General features: G+C 66.3%; 1 protein-coding gene across 4 annotated transcripts in view; it reads right to left on the bottom strand.

The window, feature by feature from the left end:
- The window catches only part of PRKCZ (protein kinase C zeta), a 71151-nt gene that overhangs the window by 13602 nt on the left and 39428 nt on the right, over positions 1–18121 (bottom strand). For all 4 annotated transcript variants that reach the window (XM_036227710.1, XM_036227703.1, XM_036227715.1 and 1 more), the window contains 6 exons: positions 14132–14217; positions 11467–11598; positions 10269–10350; positions 9014–9066; positions 6364–6552; positions 3896–3993 (listed from right to left, as the gene is read on the bottom strand). In XM_036227710.1, the coding sequence (XP_036083603.1) occupies positions 3896–3993; positions 6364–6552; positions 9014–9066; positions 10269–10350; positions 11467–11598; positions 14132–14217 (640 nt within the window). The remainder of the gene's footprint in view (positions 1–3895; positions 3994–6363; positions 6553–9013; positions 9067–10268; positions 10351–11466; positions 11599–14131; positions 14218–18121) is intronic.

Below are 18121 nucleotides of genomic sequence, written 5' to 3'. Positions count from 1 at the left end.
TGTGTCGCGCACGTCTGCTCTACTTCGGGTTTAAACTGACTGACGAACTACCGCGCTGGGAAAGTGCAGCGAGCGGCAGGCCCAGCGAGGGCGGCGTCTGCCCTCTCAAGGTCACGGCGAGTCCTGCTGCGTGCACGGCCTGTCCGCCCCGTCCCTGCGCCTGTCACAGAGGTGCCTCGGCCGCATGCTGCCTGCACGCCCCCTCGTCAACCAGACCCGCCCGCACGTGGCCGCGTCTCCCCAGCCTTGCCGACTTCTCTCCGGCACTGTCACAGTGCCACCAGGCCGGCTCACGTGCATCTGCGGTCTGTCCCTCCTCGCGCCTGGGGCCCCGTGACTGAGTCCAGAGCGGCAGGCGCATCTCGAGGTACAGTGAGAACGAGGGGCGCACAGGGAACAGGGCTGGGCTGGAAGCCACTCCGAACCCAGAGGATTTACGTAAGCGCCCGAGCGGGCACAGCACACGGAGCTCGCTCAGGCGGGCAGGGGGGCGACGGGCGCAGCTTTTAAGGAGTAGGAGCACCTCCCAGGTGTGCAGCGAGCGTGCGACGGGGCGAGTGTGCAACAGTGAACGGGGCTGAACAGCGAGGGCCTGGGCGCGAGGCCGCGGTACACGCTCCACCGGCGGCTGCCGCCTGTGACCCGAGATGCTGCTCGCACGTGAACGGCGCCCGCGCGGGCGCAAAGCCCAGCCGCCTCCGCTGCCGTCCCTGCGTCGCCTGTTTTCCCTGCAGGGAAAAAACCGAAGCAGCCCCCCCCCCGCCGGCTTTCTGGTTCCCGTTAACGGGGCGTTGTCGGGAGAGTGGCTGTCACATGGGGACGAGGTGTGGCTCTCCCACGCGCAGAGGCGGCTGTTAGAAGCAGCTGCGCTGGTTTCGTGCGGCCGGTGCACCTGTGGCGACCTAACGCTCGGGGCTCCCACGTCACCCTGTGATCACGGCCAGAATGGGCACCACTGGATCTGGGGAGAAAGTAAGGCAGTCCTGATTTGCTCCCCATTCAGTGACCCCCAGAACCGAGCTCACATTCCGCCGGCGCGGGGCCCCCACTGCTGCTGCAGGCCGCCCGTGGGCACGCGGCCCAGCTCCAGGTTTACGTGGTTTCCAGTTGGTGTTTGATGGCTCAGAACCCGGTGACGGCCCTCTGACCCCCGGCAACAGCCCCGGCAACGCACCGTGAGGAGAAAGCCCCGGTCCCCCATAGCTGCCGCCTGTCCCCGCCAGGAATTGCCAGCGCCTCCTGGCACTTCATGACATGGGTCCGTGTGGCGTCCTGGGGGCTGTGCCCGGAGCTCACAGCCGCCGGCGTCTGACCGAGGGAGCTGCTCCTCTCATGCCTTCGGCTCAGACACGCTCGCGGTGTGTTGCTCAAAGGTGCAGCGCCAAACAGGAAGCCCCCGGTGGCCCGTGTTCGCGATCAGTGCACCCCGAGCTGCACCTCGCTGCACCTCACTGCCGACATTCATGTCTTCACTTAGGCCGCAGCAGCCTGAGGGGCAGCCATTCCTGCCCCCCGTTCTCGGACAGGACACTGGGCACAGGGCGGAGACGAGGTCACACAGGTGGGAAGACGGGGGGCTGCACCTCCGTGCCCAGCTCCGGCTGCAGAGGCCCTGTGTGCACGGCCCTCAGGAGGAGCTGTGAGCGGCTCTGGGGCCCGAGCGAGCACTGGTGTCGCCGGGGCTGCCTGGCACGCGGCCTTCGGGCTGTCCACGCGCGTCTGCCCGGAGCGCCCTTCCCGCTCGGCGCGTCAGCCACGGGCACGCACCCGCCGAGGAGCCCGCTGTGGGGACAGCGCTCCCTGCTCCAGCCTCCCAGCCAGGCAACATGCATCTGCGTCTGTCGCAGCCCAGCGCCTGGGGGACCTGGGCTCCCCTCTGAGTCGGCTGTAACGTCTACGAGTCCCTCGTTAACTCGTAAGTCACTAAAATCCAACATGTGTTCACTTTATGTTTGTACCAAGAACTAGACTGTCAGACCTTCAATAACTCGTAGGTTGCCACCGCCGCTACCTCCGGGGCTCGGGCGTGAGTGGCCGACGCTCACGTCTCCGCCACAGCCGGACTCACCAAGTGTGGGGTGCAGGGGTGGTCCCAGTAAGAGGCGGGGAAGTTTGCCGGGCAGGCAGCCACCCCCGGGAGGTGGCCTCCCCGCATGCACGGCCAGCGCTGCGTAAACAAGTCGACACCGGCTCGACAAGGTGGCACAGGAAGCGGCCGTCTCAGGGATCATGCACAAATGCCCCGCGGATGAGATTTTTTAAAGTTCTAACCAAACACACCTGGGAACGCGCGACTCGGAGGTCCCGGGCCTGTGCCTCAGGCTGCAATGCCTGACGGTTTACACCCACGTCCCTCCCAGGTCATGGCTAGATTCGCCAGAACACAAGACCCTGGACCCTTGATGAAGCGGGAGGCGGGCAGGCCGCTCCCTTGGGCGTGTCCGACATCCAGCAGATGGCGGCCAGCGCCACGCACGGGTGTGGAGACTGTGCGGCTGCAGCGCGACAGGGGGCCCCGGCCACCACCTCTCCAGCAGCTCCTGGGCGGGACGGGATGAGGCACACAGGACGGGACCCGCCCCGAAGGCAGCGGGACCGGTGGAGCCCGGCCACAGCGACCTCACCACGCGCCTGGACCGTGTTACAGAAGCGACTGGGAAAGCGGTCAGAGGAGCTCGGAAGCAGGAGAGAGGCGCTCTGGATCTGTGCTCTCAAAACGTGCCTTCGTTCCGACGTAGGGCCGACAGCCCGGGGGCCCAGAGGCGGCTGTGGCTGGGGTTCGGGCAGCGGGGGGGGGGGGGGGGGGGCGGGGGAGCGGGGCGGGCGTCTGAGACACGTTTAAGAGGCAGAATCAGTGAGGTCCAGGGAGGGGATGACAGCGGATTTGGGGAAAAGCCTGGTCAATTCCAGATGCTTTGGACACAGAGGTGGCCGGCCAGTCCCGGTGGGAGCAGGGGACTGAAGGTCGTGGTAGAGCTGAGGGTGGATGGAGAAGTGTGGGAGCCGCTGGTCCGATGCATGACTGAGCAGAAAAGACGACATGGCAGCGCCAAGAAAGGCCTGGCGCAGGGCTGGTCCCTACCGGGGCCCGGGGCCCTGCGGGGAACCGGTCCCCACACTGAGGTGCGACTCCCCAGGGCACGCGAGGCTCGCTGCGCTCGTGCGTCTGTGCACACGCACTGGTTGACGCCGGACACCTGCTTTGTCTGGAGTCTGGGATTTCGCTCCCCATCAGGTGGAAGGTGCCCAGGTGACCGACCCCCAGGAGAAACCGTCAGGAGGCTTGACGCGTGTCCTGTGTGACTCCGGGGGAGGCTGCTCGGCGCGTGGCCGATCCCCCCCCCGCGCCCCAGGGACCGCGCCTGTCCCCTTTGCCGACTTTGTTTCCACAGCAAAGAACGTTGGCCTTGAGCATGACTCAGCTGGGTCCTGAGAGTCCTAGTGAATCATCGAAACGGGGGTGCTCTCGAGGACCCCCACGGACCACAGTTAGTAATTTTTCAAATGAACAAAGTAGGTGAGTTCAAGTCGACTGGCACAGTGAATTCTAAACAGAGTGTGAATCAAATATCCTAGACCAGGACTCTTCAAACCTTTTAAAAGCAGAATTCCAACATGTGAACGGCTTACGGGTCAAGCTGCTGATATTTATTAATCGACCCCACTAGCCAATAAGACGCAGCAGCACAGAACCCCCCCCTCCTATCGGGCAGCCTGGACTCAGTGGCATGCTGTCGATAAATACTAGTAAACGGAATTAAGTAATTTACGTTCAGATGTGTGAAATTTACTTGACACCTGCCAATGAGAACGACGAAGCTAGTCAGATGAACGGAAAACCGTACTGGCGACGGGGAGGACCCCGCGGCTCCTGCCGACTGCGGCTCGCGCTTACCGGCTCGTCGTCTGGAAGCAGGAGTGCAAGCCGACCAGGAACGGGTTGCTGGACGCCTGCTCGAACACGTGCTTCTCCGTCTGCACCCAGTCGATGTCCTGAAGCAGAAACCAGAGAGCGTTAACGAGGCTCCGGAACACTGTGCCCAGGCGTCCTGGGGAGAGAGCGTCTCTGACCTTTGCTTGTGGGGAGACCACACAGGGAGGAAACGAGAATGCCCACTTGGAAGCGCATCGGCATCGGCATCGGAAATCACGCTACCACCATCGCCACCATCACCATTATCATCCTCAGCATCTCCACCATCCTCACCATCATCACCACCACCGTCACCAGCCGAGTGCTGGCCTCTGGGCCACCGGCCCACTGCACACGGCCTCACGTGCTCCCCACGGCAGCCTTGGGCGGTGGGTGTGATCACCCCCACCTGAGACACGAGGAAGCAGAGGTGGCAGAGCAGACACGCTCCGCAGCGCCCCCCACCCACCTCTCGGCCCCGCTCCTCCCACGGGGCTGAATCCCGGCCCACCCACGCTGCAACGTGGGGAAAGGCTGCAAAGTCAGGTCCACTCGAGTCACGAAGACCGCACAGTGCTGGTTCCATTCCGGCTCCAGGAGGTGGAGCTGGATGAAGCACCGAAAACTTCCTGGGTCAGCTACACCTCTCACCCCCGGCTCTGGAAACCAATGGGAAAGGGACCCGTCCAACGTCATGCTGCCTTCCCAGAAGGTCGGGAAGCAGATCGGCAAAGCCTGGGGAGCGTCCCTTTGCTGGGCCCGAGACCACGGGCCCCGTCCTCCGCGGGCGTGGCCCTGCGCCCCGTCTGCTCCTTGCTGTCTGCCAGGAGCCCCCCAGGCAGAAGGCCTCACTGCGCCTGCCCAGCAGAAGCCCCGCAGGCCTGTCTCTGGCCTGCTCGCACAGTGGCCGGGCCAAGCCCACGTAGCACCTCACCCGCAGAGCCGGCCTTCGGCAGGGCTCCCAACCAGCCCGTCGGCTGTTCTCCAGAGCGCCAGCTGCCCAGCTGCTCAGGCAGAGAGCCCTGGGGGGTCGCCGAGGGTCACCCCTCTCGCAAGCAGAGGCAAAGCCACCAGGGTCTCCCACTTGCCTGGCTCCTCACTGCCTGCCGGACTCCTGAGGCCAGCCTGTCACGGCGCCACACACAGGGGGCCGGGGGGCTTGCAGCTCCACACGCTGAGCCTCTCTCAGTCTGAGGCCAGACGCCTGACGCCGGGTGCGGCAGGGGCCAGTGGAGCCCAGCCCCCCTTCCAGCTCCTGTGCCTGCCGGAGTCCCTGGGCCTGTCCGTCCCCCTCTGCCTGCGGGTCACCACCTCTGTCTCACATCTTTCTCTAAACAGACACTTGCCGTTGGATCTAGGGCCCACCCAGGATGAACTCCCCAAGATCCTCAACGTAATTACATCCGCAAAGACCCCAGTTCCAAATAGGCCCACAGGTACAGGGCCGGGGGTTAGGACGTGGACATGCCTTTTTGGGGCCACCATCCGGCCCCATGCTGTGGTGGCCTTACAGCCTCATGGCCATGGGACACCAGTGTCTCGCAGACACACACACGCGAGCGCACGCTCAGCGGCTGCGCGCCACCCCCCGGAGCCCCGCCCCCCAGAGCCCCGAGGTCGGCCGCTCCCTGCGCACCCAGCCCCCGATGTGCCGCCCGCAGCCGGGCCACACCAGTGTCACCGCAGCTGCACGTCGGTCTCCTCTCTGCTCCTGAGAGACGTAACCTGCGTTCAGGTGTGAAAGGAAAAGATCAAAAGCGCAGGAAGCCAGGAGGCCCCGGGAGAGAGGCCCCCACCGTCAGGCGTCACGGGAACGCAGGCCCGACCCCGTCCGGCGCCCCCGCACACGCACCGGCACGGCGCTGATGCAGGAGACCGCGGGTCGCGGGGAGGACGCTGGGACCCAGGACAGGAAGGAGCCGCCGCCGCGGGGGAGCCTGGCGGGTCCTCACGCGGCTGATAAATGCAGCCGCCCTGTGCCCCAGCCGTCCCAGACCCCAAAGGCCTGCGAACAGGGCCTCAGACTGACCCCAAACACACACGCTCGCAGCGACACTGATCACCGCAGCGTCTGTCGACGGGCGGCTGGGTGGACCGGACGCGGCCGAACGCGACGCGGCCGTGAGGGGGAGGGAGGCAGCGAGGCTCGCTCCAAGTGCACGCGCCTCGCACACGTGACGCCAGCGCCGGACGCCGGACACAGGCGGCCACACGGCGTGCGAGTCCACGGGTGTGGAGCAGCCAGGACGGGCAAACCCGGGGACGGGCGCTGAGCGGCGGCCGGGGCTGCGGGGTCCCCTGCTGGGGCGCTGCGAACGCCTGGCCCCGGACAGGGGGGACGGCAACGCACCACCACAAGCGTGCCGGACGCCAGCGACGTGCACACTTCAGGCTCCGTGCGGTTCGCCGGGGCGAGGGAGGGCCCGGGGGGCCGGCGCGGCGGGGCTCACCTCGTCGTCGTGCACCAGCTCCTTCTTCACCACCTTCATGGCGTACACCTGGTCGCTCTTCTTGAGCCGCACCAGGAGCACCTTGGCGTAGCTCCCGCGCCCGATGACCCGGATCAGGTCGAAGTCCTGCAGCCCCAGCCCCTGAGAGATTTTGATCCCGTCCATCCCGTCGATAACCGGTTTGAGGGCCTGCGGGGGCGGGGTGGGCGCGACACAGAGGGAACGGGGCGACATCAGAGAGCCCCAGGCCTCAGCGCCCCGACTCTGCCCCCCAGCCGGGACCCCCGCCCCCACCGCGCAGCTGACGGGAGGGGCTGGAGAGGCCGCACAGGCGGCCCTCAAACTGACGCAGGACTCTCAGGGCCAGCCTCACAGGACGCGTGAGGTGCCCACAGGCTCGCGCGCCCCAGGGCCATCAGGGCTGGGACGGGGGACCTGCCTGGCCCCTCCCGGGCCATAACCAGCTCCCGTCTGCAAAGGCCTGCCCAGGCCCCCAGCCAGCGCTGCCGGGGACACACGACCAAAGAGGAGATTCGATCACCGATGGCGGCTGCCCCTCGAGAGTTATCTCTGGCAAGGCCACGTGCAGGGGACAAAGGGGCTGACCAACTGCCCCCCACTCATTCCAGACACAGTCGCCGGGCAGAAAGTCTAGAAGTCCAAAGGGTGACTTTTGCCAGTTACATTGGGGAAGCGGCAGGCGGAGGTGCCAGGGGCACTGTCCCCTGAGGTTTGGGGATGGGCCCGGTGGCCAGTTTCCTTCCGGAACACAGTCTGACTGCAGAGGCCAAACCGAACCTCTGGGCTGAAGCTGCGGACAGCAGGACAGGGTGGCTGGGGTTGCCTGGCCAGAAGGGCCACACGGTGACACTGATTTGTAACAAAAACTAAGTGTTTGGGCTTCCTCCAGGTGCTGGAACATGGCCCCCAAAACTCCAGGCATCCCTAAATGCCAGGAGGCGTCTTTGTTATGCTAATGAGCTGACTTTCAGAAAGCCCCTAAATCAAGGAGGAAGGGGGCTGGTTGCCAGGGAAACCGACCATGTGATCCGAGGGTTGGAACTTTCAGTCCCACCCTCACCTCCTGGGAAGCGATAAGGGCTGGGGACTGAGGCCAATGACTGAACCGATCCTGCCTGTCACGGAGCCACAGAAAGCCAGGACGGGCCGACATCCTCGGGGGGTGACCGCCAGGTGGAGGTGCAGGGTCAGCAGGCACGGCAGCCCGGTGGCCCTCTCCCCCACCGGGCTGTCCCTGGTTATGTCCTTCTACAATAAACTGGTGGGCCACTGAGTGATGTGTTCCTCTGAGTTCTCTGACCGGCTCTAGGAGGTCGTGGGAACCACCGATTTATACCAGATCGGTCAGAACCGCAGGCAACAACCTGAACTTGTGATGACAAGCCAGGCTGGGGCGCAGGGCCCTGAGACTGTGGGGTCTGGTGCCGTCTCCGGCAGACTGTGGGGACCGGGTTTAAGTGTAGGACACACAGTCAGTACCCACTGGGGACTGGAGAATTGCTCGGTGGTGCGAGAAACAATTTGACAAAACCAATAATTGGACAAGAACTACAGCTCGAACACCAGCCCTGGACCCGCTCTGCCTCCGGGGCAGAGAGTGGGGAGACTGCGCTGTGCCAGGACCCGGACCCTGCAGAGCCTCAGGGACGGCAGCCTCCGGGGACTCGGACAGGGTGCGCCCCAAGCAAGACCCAGCGGTGACAGCAGCAGCCTCGAGTCAGGCCCTGGGCCCCATCCCCTCCTCACAGCTCCCAACGGATCACACCGCACAGCCCGTCCCCAAGGCCCGAGGGCCGCGGCCTGCGCCCCGCGCGAGGAGCGCCTGTGGGTGCTGGTGCGCGCTGCTTCACGAGGCGCTGATCCCGCCGCGGGCGACCAGGGACGGAAACCTACGAACCCGAACGTGGGGAGCGAGGGGGCCAGACCTCCAGGGGACGAGGCGAGCATCCGTCCATCTCCCTCTGACCCTGGGCCCACAGACAGTGCCCCCCTCGCAAGGGCACCCAGGGGACGGCACGAGGCCAGCGAGCCCGCCCCAGCGGCCAGCCTCCCGCCTTTCTCAAGGCGGCAGAGCGCCTGAGCACAGGGTTCCCCGCGTGGAGGTCACGCGTGCGCCTGGCAGCTGTGATGGCCGGAGCCACCCTGTCCTGACGTGGAGGCCGCCAGGCCAGCATTGGTGCTGTGGAAGCTTCCAGCGTGCCGGGCACGGTGCTCAGTGTCCGGCCTCATGGGAAGGGGTGGCCATCATCCAAGCTCGACAGAGAGAACCGCGGGTCGAGGGGTCTCCTGGCCCGGGCTCGCGCGGCCCCGGCGAGCGCCCCCTCCAAGTCCCGCGTCTCGCGTGGCTCGCCCGGCGCGCACGCGCCCCCACCCTGAGGTCCGGCAGCGGCTCACGTTTGCCACGTTCACCGACGTGACCCGCCGTTCGGAGATGCCCCTGGCCCAGGGGACCCCCGGGGGGACCCCCGCCCCCACGCACGTCAGCGTGCACGAGACGAGCACCCACCGCGCCCCATTTCCAAGCGACAACCCTGAAGACGCCTGGCTCGCGCCCCACGTGGCCCCGGAAGGAGCTCGCGAACTTCTGAAACGCGCGCTGCGGGTTCGCACGAGCGCTCTGCGCACTCACCTCGGAGTCATCTTTGAGGCTGTCACGCTTCCGGGTGGAAGAAATGTAAGTGACTAGCGAGAGAGAGAAGAGGACGTTACGGGTGTGTCGCCAGGGACGCGGCCCGAGACGTGGGGCCACCCAGCCCTCACTGCCCGCGGCGCCCAGGGCAACGCATGGGGCGGCCGCTCCGACCAACCGGAGTCTCAGGAAAATGCAGCCTCCTGGGCCCCGCCCGGATCTGCGGACTCCGAGCACCCGGGAGCAGGGCCCACGGACCCACATTCGTGACAAGTCTCCCCAGTGACTCACCCAGAGGGAATTAGTCACATAGGATCTTGGTGTCTGGTTTTCTAGTTTTTATTCTTAGAGCACGTGTGTGGGTGGGTGGGTGATAGGGGGTGGGTAGGTGGGTGATGGGTGGGGGTAGGTGAGTGGGTGGGTGAGTGATGGGTGGGTGGGTAGGTGGATGTGTGGGTGGGTGGGTAATGGGTGGGTGGTGGGTGGGTAGGTGGGTGGGTGAGTGATGGGGAAGTGGGTAGGGGGGTGACTGGTGCATGGGTAGGTGATGGGTGGGTGGGGAGGCGGGTGGGTGGGTGGGTGACGGGGAGGTGGGGAGGCGGGTGGGTGGGTGATGGTGGGGGGGGTGTGGACAGGTCCGTGTACGGGTAGGCCACTGTTTGCTACGAGTCTTCTCTGCGTGCAGAGCTAAGTGCTTTATGTGCGGTGGCCGCGTCTTGCCCTTCAAGGGTCCCCAGGAAAGGGACTCGCATTCATCAAGTGAGGGTTAAGACTGTCACACACCCTTGTAATAGTCCAGACTTTGGAGGCTTAGAGCTGGGCCCGCATCAAATCTGGTATCAAAATCTCTCTCCAAATGCTTCTTAGCATTAAAAAAGTCGCTACCCACCAAAAAAAAAAAAAAAAAAAAATCCCACAAAACTTCAGGGACAACGCACCAGCATGCCCTGTGCACAGCTGGTCTGTGGGAGGGGCCGGCACGTGGCCTCGACCCTGCGTGCTACTCCCAGAGCCGGTGCGGAGGGAAGACCCCACCCCGGACACCCGGGACAGCAACGCACGGAGACTGGGCCCCGGGAAGGCCACCCGCCCCACCCAGCCCTGCCCGGGGCGGAGGGGCCTGGAGAGCGTGGCCCCGGCCTCGCCGCGAGGCGGCCATGCTCGCTGACAAGGCCTTTGGATGGCAGGCGGGGCCCAGAGAGGGCTCGTGGTCGGGGGGGGGGGCAGGCGTTCCGGGGTGGGGGCGCAGTCCTACTTCCACCGGTCTCCTCGGAAGGAAGGTCCACGTCGTCGTCCTTGTCGTCCACTGCAGGTTCTTGGGAAGGCATGACAGAATCCTGCCGGGAGACGGGGTGTCACGACGGGCCTGCGCACATGTCACGATGTAGCTTCCGAGACACCGCGGGCTCTTTCAACCGCCCATCGCGACACAGCGTAACACGTATCATGATACACATCACGCAAACACAGCTGTCGCGCTCTCGCGGGAAGTGACCTGTGACGCCGCAGGCGAAGGCGGCCCCTCAGCACCGCCGGCCGTGGCCTTTCCGGCGGGTACTTTATAAACTGGCTGTTTTCACATCATGCTTGGTAACATCCCCCGCCCCTGCCCCACACCACATCTGAGCCCGTCGGCTGCCCAGCGCGGACCCCCAGCCCCCGACTCGTGGGGTTCCATGCATTGATGTCATAATCGAGGCAGCTCCCCGCTGTGGACGGCCAGGCTCCAGCATGGGCGTCCCTCAGCCCCGGGGACAGTCTTCCCGGCTGGTCTCTTTCCTAGGCTAGCGTGGACCTCGGGGGCCCGAGGGTCTGCGCGCCTTTCCGGCCTTTGGCAGCCAGTGACGGGGACCCCTAGAGAGACGTGCCAATCCCCCCGTCAGCCAGTGTGGGGACCCCGAGGTCCCAGGCTCACGCAGCGCTGGGCAGTGGCATCGGCGTCCTTCCCGCTCGCTCCGCGACGGGGCCCAGGGGAGCCGCCGTGCTGCACGTGGCCGAGAGCGGCTGGGCGAGTGCCCGGGTGGAGGCCTGGGTACCGGTGCCGAGCAGCCCGCCAGCGATGCCCCGAGGGGCCGACACAGCGCCCCCAGCCCGGTGGCGAGGGCGCAGCACACGGCCGGCCCTCCACCTCTGCCTCCCCAGCTCCCACGAGCTGCTTCGCAACCAGGCGGGACGGGCCACGGCTCACCCCACCCCCGCCCAGCCCTGAGCCACAGACAGCACCAGCCCCCCGAAGTGCTGGGGCTCCAGGCCTGTCCCAGACCGCCAGCCCCACTCTGGGCCACGGCCTGCAGCTCACGACGGCCCCTCCCGTCGTCCAGTCAGGAGCAAGGGCAGTACTGGGACCCCACTGAGACGGGAGACTGAGCTGTCAGGGTCAGTGTGGACATGAGCCGCTGTGGGCACGGGTCGGCGGGGACACGGGCTTGAGGGCCCCCCCACCCCGCACTCACCATATGCCTCCTGCAGGTCAGCGGGACGAGGACGTGGCAGCGTTTATGGACCAGCAGCTTGCAGTTGACGCACCTGTAGCCCTGCCGCGCGAGCCCCCATATCCTCTCGCTGCACTGGCCGCAGTATGCCCTCTGCGGGCAACACGCAGCGTCAGCCGGGCCGGCGCGGTCCTGGGACACGGGCACCCCCACCGATCTGCCCACAGGGTGACCTGGAGCTGGGTGAGGGGTGGCCCGGTCACCTTGCCCCCCCAGGCTCCACGTGCGCCCATCCCAGGGGACCCACAGAGGACGACGGTGAGGGTGACCGCAGCTCTCGCCGGCCGTGCGCAAGAGCGGCAGCCCTGGGTCCCGCCTGGGGGGCGCTGCTCAGGCTGAGGGCAGCGTGCGGAGGACCCTGCCCGGCGTTCTGACCGGGCACACTGCTGAGCTGCTGGAGTCTACAGTTCCCTTGGTACTTTTTTCAGTATTTTTAAAGATTTTAAATGGTCGCTCTTGGTTCTTCATGGTTCTAGACACCCCGAAACGCATGCTGGGGACCCTGGCTGCCGAGTGCGTGACGGGGAACGTGCAGAACCCCGACCGCACGGGGCTCACAGGTCAGAGCCACCTGCTGCCACGCGGCACGTCCCGTGCCCACGTGCACCCGCGTTTCCCGGCCAGACTCTCCCGAGCTGTAACTCATTTACATGTTTTAATCCTCCTTCGCAATTTTTATCAACTTCCTGTTGAAAGAGCCTCAAACTGCTCCAGGAGAAGAACAGAAAGGCCCCGCCTGTGTCAGGAGCCCGCACTGAGCTCAGCTGAGGAAACCGGCCAGGGTGGGGACGGGCGGCAGTGGGTGTCCCTGCCCAGTCCTGGCTTCTCCGTAGGGAGGAAAATGCGCTGCCCAGAGATTTTGAGGCGGGGCAGGTGGGGGGGAGGGGCCGTGGCGGAGTCTGTACCCTGGGGTCAGGGAAGGACTTTTTCCCCTAAAACCGGCAGGGCAGGAAAGGCCAGGTCCCTCCGTGCTGTGGCCCTGGCTTGCCTCGCGGGGTAAGTGGCCTTCACCTCGGACTGGAGAGGCAGCCGGTAATGCGGTAATGTGAGAGATGCATTTCACTGGAGGCCAGCATGGGGGCAGGGCTCAGAGCCCGCTCCGGTACCCTGGAGAGATGGACATTCGAGCCCAGACAGAGAGACTGACCACGAGCTCTGAGGACGTGGGGGGGGGGGCGCGGCCCGGCCAGGTGAGCACGCTGGGTGCCGTGCTGGGCTCAGAGGCATCTCCCAAACTCGTGTCCACCCACAACCTCGGAATGTGACCTTAGGCGGAAACTGCCTTCGTAGGTGCAGTGAGTTGGCACACTGAGGTCACAATGGGCCACGTGGGCCCTGACCTGGTGACCGGTGACCTCTAAGGGCAGACAGAGATGGGGAGGGGTGTGGGGGGACAGGGGCAGCTACAAGCCGGGGCCGCCAAGGAGCAGGAGCGCCGGCAATGCCAGAAGTTACGGCGGCAGGTAGGACGCGCCCTCGGGGCGTCGGGCGGCCCTGCCCCCACCTGGGTTTTGCCCTCTGGACCCTGAGGGAACAAATTTGTGTTTTCAGCCCCCCAGTCTGTGGAGCTAGGTTCCAGCAACCCCAGGACACTAACGGTCCTTCGCTACCAAGGCACCGCCTCTTCCCCCGTGACTGGGACAATCACACGGCCACGTGAATCACGTCATTTCTGGAGAGTATAAAAGCGTTGTGTAGAGAAATGATGGAAAATGAACTAACATGCCCTCCACGACGGGGCCAGGTGGGGGGGCCAGGTGGGGGGCCAGGTGGGGGGCCAGGTGGTAGGGCCAGGTGGGGGGGCCAGGTGGTGGGGCCGGGTGGGGGGGGGGGCCAGGTGGTAGGGCCAGGTGGTGGGGCCGGGTGGTGAGGCCAGGTGGTGAGGCCGGGTGGGGGGGCCAGGGGGGGGGCCGGGTGGTGGGGCCAGGTGGTGAGGCCAGGTGGTAGGGCCAGGTGGGGGGGCCAGGTGGTGGGGGCGGGTGGGGGGGGCCAGGTGGTAGGGCCAGGTGGTGGGGCCGGGTGGGGGGGGGCCAGGTGGTAGGGCCAGGTGGTGGGGCTGGGTGGTGAGGCCAGGTGGTGGGGCCGGGTGGGGGGGCCAGGTGGGGGGCCGGGTGGCGGCAGACTGGGGTTCATGGTCGACCCTCCGGCCAGCAGGAAACTGTGCAGCACAGGACGTGTCCTGGTGTCAGCTGCCACACCCCTGGACGCAGGCAGGGGCATCGAGGAGCCGCGGTGCCCTGACCAAGGGTCACATAACTGGGACGGTGGGGGACCGAGGCCCAGGCTGCGTTTGTCACGCAGCCACCGGGAAGAGACCCAAACGGGGACCTTGCAGGCTCAGGAAGCCGGGCAAAGGCTCATCCGTGCCGGACTCTCGCTGTGTGCTCAACAGAGCCCAGCCCGCTCCTGGCAGGAGGTGCCTCCCTCCTCTCTGTCCACTGTTAAAGTGGCCCACAGCACTCGGCACACAGCACTAAGTCCTCAGCACCCAGCACTCAGTACTCAGCACTCGGCACACAGCCCTGAGTCCTCAGCACCCAGCACACTGCCCTGAGTCCTCAGCACCCAGCACTCGGCACCCGGCACACAACGGGCCCGAGCCTGCACCCCAGGCCGCGGCGCTTACCCTGTTAAAGCGCTTGGCTTGGAAGAGGTGGCCGTTGGCGCGATACAGCTTCCTCCATCTTCTGGCTCCGCGGCGGTAGATGGATTCTGGGGAGACATGAAAAGGGCGTGAGGTGTGGGCCCTGCGCCATGGGCGGGAGCCTTTGGGCAGGCTGCTCCCGCCCGGCCGGCCGGGGCGCAGGGCGCAGGAGAGAGGTGACAGCCTCCCGGTAGCGGCCCCTCCACCTCGTCTCACCTGACCCTCATGCCACAGCCTAGGCGGGGAGGACGAAGATGGGCGGCCGGGGTCGCCGTGGGGACGGCCGCTGAGGGCAGGCCGCGGGGCCCACAGGGGCCCCCGTGCTCCCCCCTCCCCCTACTCCAGGCACGGAAACCAGGTCCCTGCTCCACGTGGGGATGCGGCTCAGATGGGCCGCGAGCTCATGTGACATTGAGGCCTTGCCCGCCATCCGCCGAGGGGCAGTGGCTGCCGTCCAGCCAGCACCGTCCCACCCCGCCCCTGGACACGAGAGCCCCCTCGCCCCCCGAGGGCCCCAGCCTAACGAATCCTAGGGCAGAGGAAAGCGAACAGACCGAACACTCCTGCTGGATCCGAACTGCTAAACGCTGTTGCCATGACAATGCGTCTTAGCCGGTCCACAGCTCCAGAGGCTTCGCGGGAAACCCCCTCACTGCGCCCGCCGGAGCCGCCGGTCTCGGTCCCCAGCGCGTGCCGGCGGGGAGCAGCACCTTCGGGGTGCAGGGCGCATTCACACGCTCTCCCCGGCACGGTGGGCCGACCGTGGAGCCGGGAGGTCCGGGGCCCTTGCGGGGGAGCCCGTGGCCAGCAGGTGGAGGCCCCACTGGAGGCCGAGCTCACGCCCCGGTCCATCTGCCCCTCGGCTCTCAGGGGTCCCGGTGACCCCGGGGCCTCTACGCAGACAACATTGCCCCCTCTGGCTTCATCCGGAGGAAGCCTGGCCCCCATCGCGTCCCTGCCAACGTCCACAGGACGGACCGTCCCCTCGTGTGGCAATCACACTCCCTGACCAGCCCTGAAGAAGGAGGGGGGAGGCGTGGAGGACAGAGACAGACCGGGGGACACAGTGGGAGCTGCGCTGGTCAGACGGGGCCCCGCGCCCCCTCCCGCCGGAAGCCGGTTCCATGGTGAGGAAACCTGCATCCCTGTGGTCAGGGCTGAGTGCCCCGGGCCCCAAGTGGAAGCCCAGGCCCCCGTGTGGCCGTACCCAGAGACAGGGCCCCACGATGGGGCTAGCGTCCTGGCAGGAGGAGGAGAGACGGTCCACACCCACTCTGGACCAGCTGAGGACACTGGGTGAGGAGGCCGCAGGCCGGAGAGGACATGGTGGATGGCAGCCGCCTGCAAGTCAGAAGTGGCCCCCAGTGCCCCGCCCTGCTGGCACTTTGACCCCCAACTCCAGCCTCCAGGACTGAGAGGGAAACGTCTGTCACTTCGCCCCCAGGTCTGGGGTATTGTCACGTCGGCCTCAGCTGACAGACACCGGCCTCGCTCCATCAGCAAATCTGTCCCCTCTAAAACTTAGCTCTTAAACGTGAGAAGCAAAATGACAACCAATTTTAGAGTGACGTGTAGAGAATCTTAATAATCTGAGGTGAAGAAAATTCAAAATTTTTACTAAGACCATTATCTACATTTTGCTATTAGAGGCTGGAAGTCCCAGTGGTCAGACAGTCACAGTGTCCCAGAGCTGGCGGCCGCATCACCCCCGTCGCCCTTGCTCAGGGCGCAGGGGCGGTGATGCCAGCGACCGGAGGTGGCAGAGAGATGCCACCACGCGCTTCCTGTGAGCGGAAAGGAGAAGGTTCTCACTCCCCGAGGGGCGCCGCCGTGTGCGGGGAGCAGGGCTCTTGCGCGCGTGAAATCGCGGGGAAGGAAAAGACGCCTGAGCCCGTTCTGCCGTCGCGCCTCACGCTGCAGAAGTTCCGGCCACAGGGCGTGACCCGAGCGAGTGGGGGGGGGCACCGAAGTCACGGGGACGCGGAGGGAGGACGTGTCCGAGTGACGGCCGCGTGTGTCCCAGGAAGCACGAGCCCCTGTGGTGAGGGCCTCAGCAAGGGACGCCCGGGACAGGGACCGGAGCCCGGGGCCCGTCACAGCGGAGTGTCCCAGCTCCGCCGCCGGGCGCTGCCGTCACTGTCCCGCAGGGCCAGCCTGCCACCTCCCCCTCGTCTCAGGCTTGCAGGCTCAGGACAGAACCGACCGGGTCGGGTACCGCCCGCGGGGCCAGGCGTCCCGGGGGCCCTGGACCGAGTGCCCTGCGGAGACGGGACGACTGCCCAGTTCACTGGGCCCTGCCCCATCTCCCTGCCAGGGCCCCTTACAGACCCGCTGCCCCCGCCACCGCCCACGACCGGTGCTGACGCCCTGCCACCCCAGCTGCACACTTTGTGCCATGGCCTCAGTTTCCCCCTTGATCCTCTTCCTGACCGCTGGCCATCCAGGACACGCCCTGCCTAGTGGCCACGCCAGCTTGGGCTGCTCTGGGCCGTGACACTTTCTTAGACGTCCCTGGCTTTGGGGACCGTGGCGGTTCTGAGGAGCGTGGCTCAGGTGCTGCGTGGAACGTGTCCCCTCTCGGTTTGCCGGGCGAGTCTCGGGACTGGACCGGGGCTACTGCGGCCCCTCCTGCCCATCGCCGAGCGCCTGCCTTGACTACGGGCTGGCCAGGGCCACCTGGGCCGTCAGCAAACAACAGTCACATTTCAGCATTTGGGTTTCTGCTCGGAAAGTCAGTCCCATTTGTGGCCTGAAGTAACAGCCAGTGTAACAACTGGAAAAGGACAATGGCCCCGGAGAACGCGGTGACGGCCGAGGGGCGGGCGGCTCCGTGCCCGGCCGGCCGCACATCCACCCTCCATCCTACTGACCTCAGTGGCGGACACACCCTGGAAATGGGTCACAAAGACAAGCGGGGTGGACAGGGAAGGCCCGGGGGCAGCTCCAGCCACGTCCTGCACATGGCGTCCTGCGGGGTCACAGGGTCCCGTCCGGCCCGGGCGGAACAGGTCAGAGCTGGCAGGGGTGTGCCCGCCGGGCCCCGCAAACACGTTCCGTCACCTCACTGGGTCCCCACCCCACCCGCCCGAATGCTCCACGAGGTGACACCAGACGGTGAAGAAGCCCAGGGCCCGGGCACACTCGGGGGCCCGGCACCCCATCTCGGCCCTCCCCCTGGCCCCAGGCTCTAGAACTATAATTAGGGCGGCTGCAGGATTTTCACCAGCTGTTTCTATGGCAACTGGTGTCTTGAGAGCTTTGACGAGGCAAAGAAAATGCATTTAAAAACTGAGCTGCCAGGGACAGGCTGCCTGACTCCGCAGCCCGGTCTGGGGACGTGCAGGGACATGCCGTTTCCTGGAGCAGGTCGGACAGGGCCCAGGCCCCCTGTTCGTGGGGGAGGGGCCGCCCTGGCAACCTGCCCAGGCCCAGGCCCTCGGGACAGCTGTGGGGCTGGGCGGGGGCCCTGGCGCCCTGGTGGGGCCGGCTTCCTCCCGGGCAGTGGCTGCCACTGCGTTCTGGGCCCCAGGCGGGCAGGGCCCCGTCCCGGGGAGAACGCGGTGCAAGTCCGGCTCTTTCTGGGCAAACGTTTGACACATGATGTCGACAGTGAAGGAGGCCTCGCTGCGGGGCTGTGGCGGCCTGGTCGTGCCGTCATTGGGACGGCTCACAGGGACGTGGGGGCAGGGGCGGGAGCCCACGGTGCCCGGGCTCCCGGGGCATTTCCCATAAAAGCAGCTGCAGGACCTTCTAGAAACAGGAGGTGGGGATTCTGGGTGGGACATGAGCCTGGCTGAGGGCCGTACCAGAGCCTGGTGGCCACACTGGCCGGGGGGCTGAGGGACAACAGCAGCTGGGCAAACACTGCCCTCGGACACGACCTCGTGGTGACCGCTCACTGCTCCACGGGCCGCGGACAGGTCACCGGGTCCTGGGGGGCCTGGCGCTCGCTCCCTGCGGGAGCCACTGGGA

The sequence above is a fragment of the Rousettus aegyptiacus genome, unplaced genomic scaffold (genome assembly GCF_014176215.1).
Source record: "Rousettus aegyptiacus isolate mRouAeg1 unplaced genomic scaffold, mRouAeg1.p scaffold_m13_p_1, whole genome shotgun sequence".
In the NCBI taxonomy this organism is placed as follows: Eukaryota; Metazoa; Chordata; class Mammalia; order Chiroptera; family Pteropodidae; genus Rousettus; species Rousettus aegyptiacus.
The sequence above is the reverse complement of the archived record's forward strand: the minus strand, read 5'-3'. Positions and strand labels throughout refer to the sequence as shown.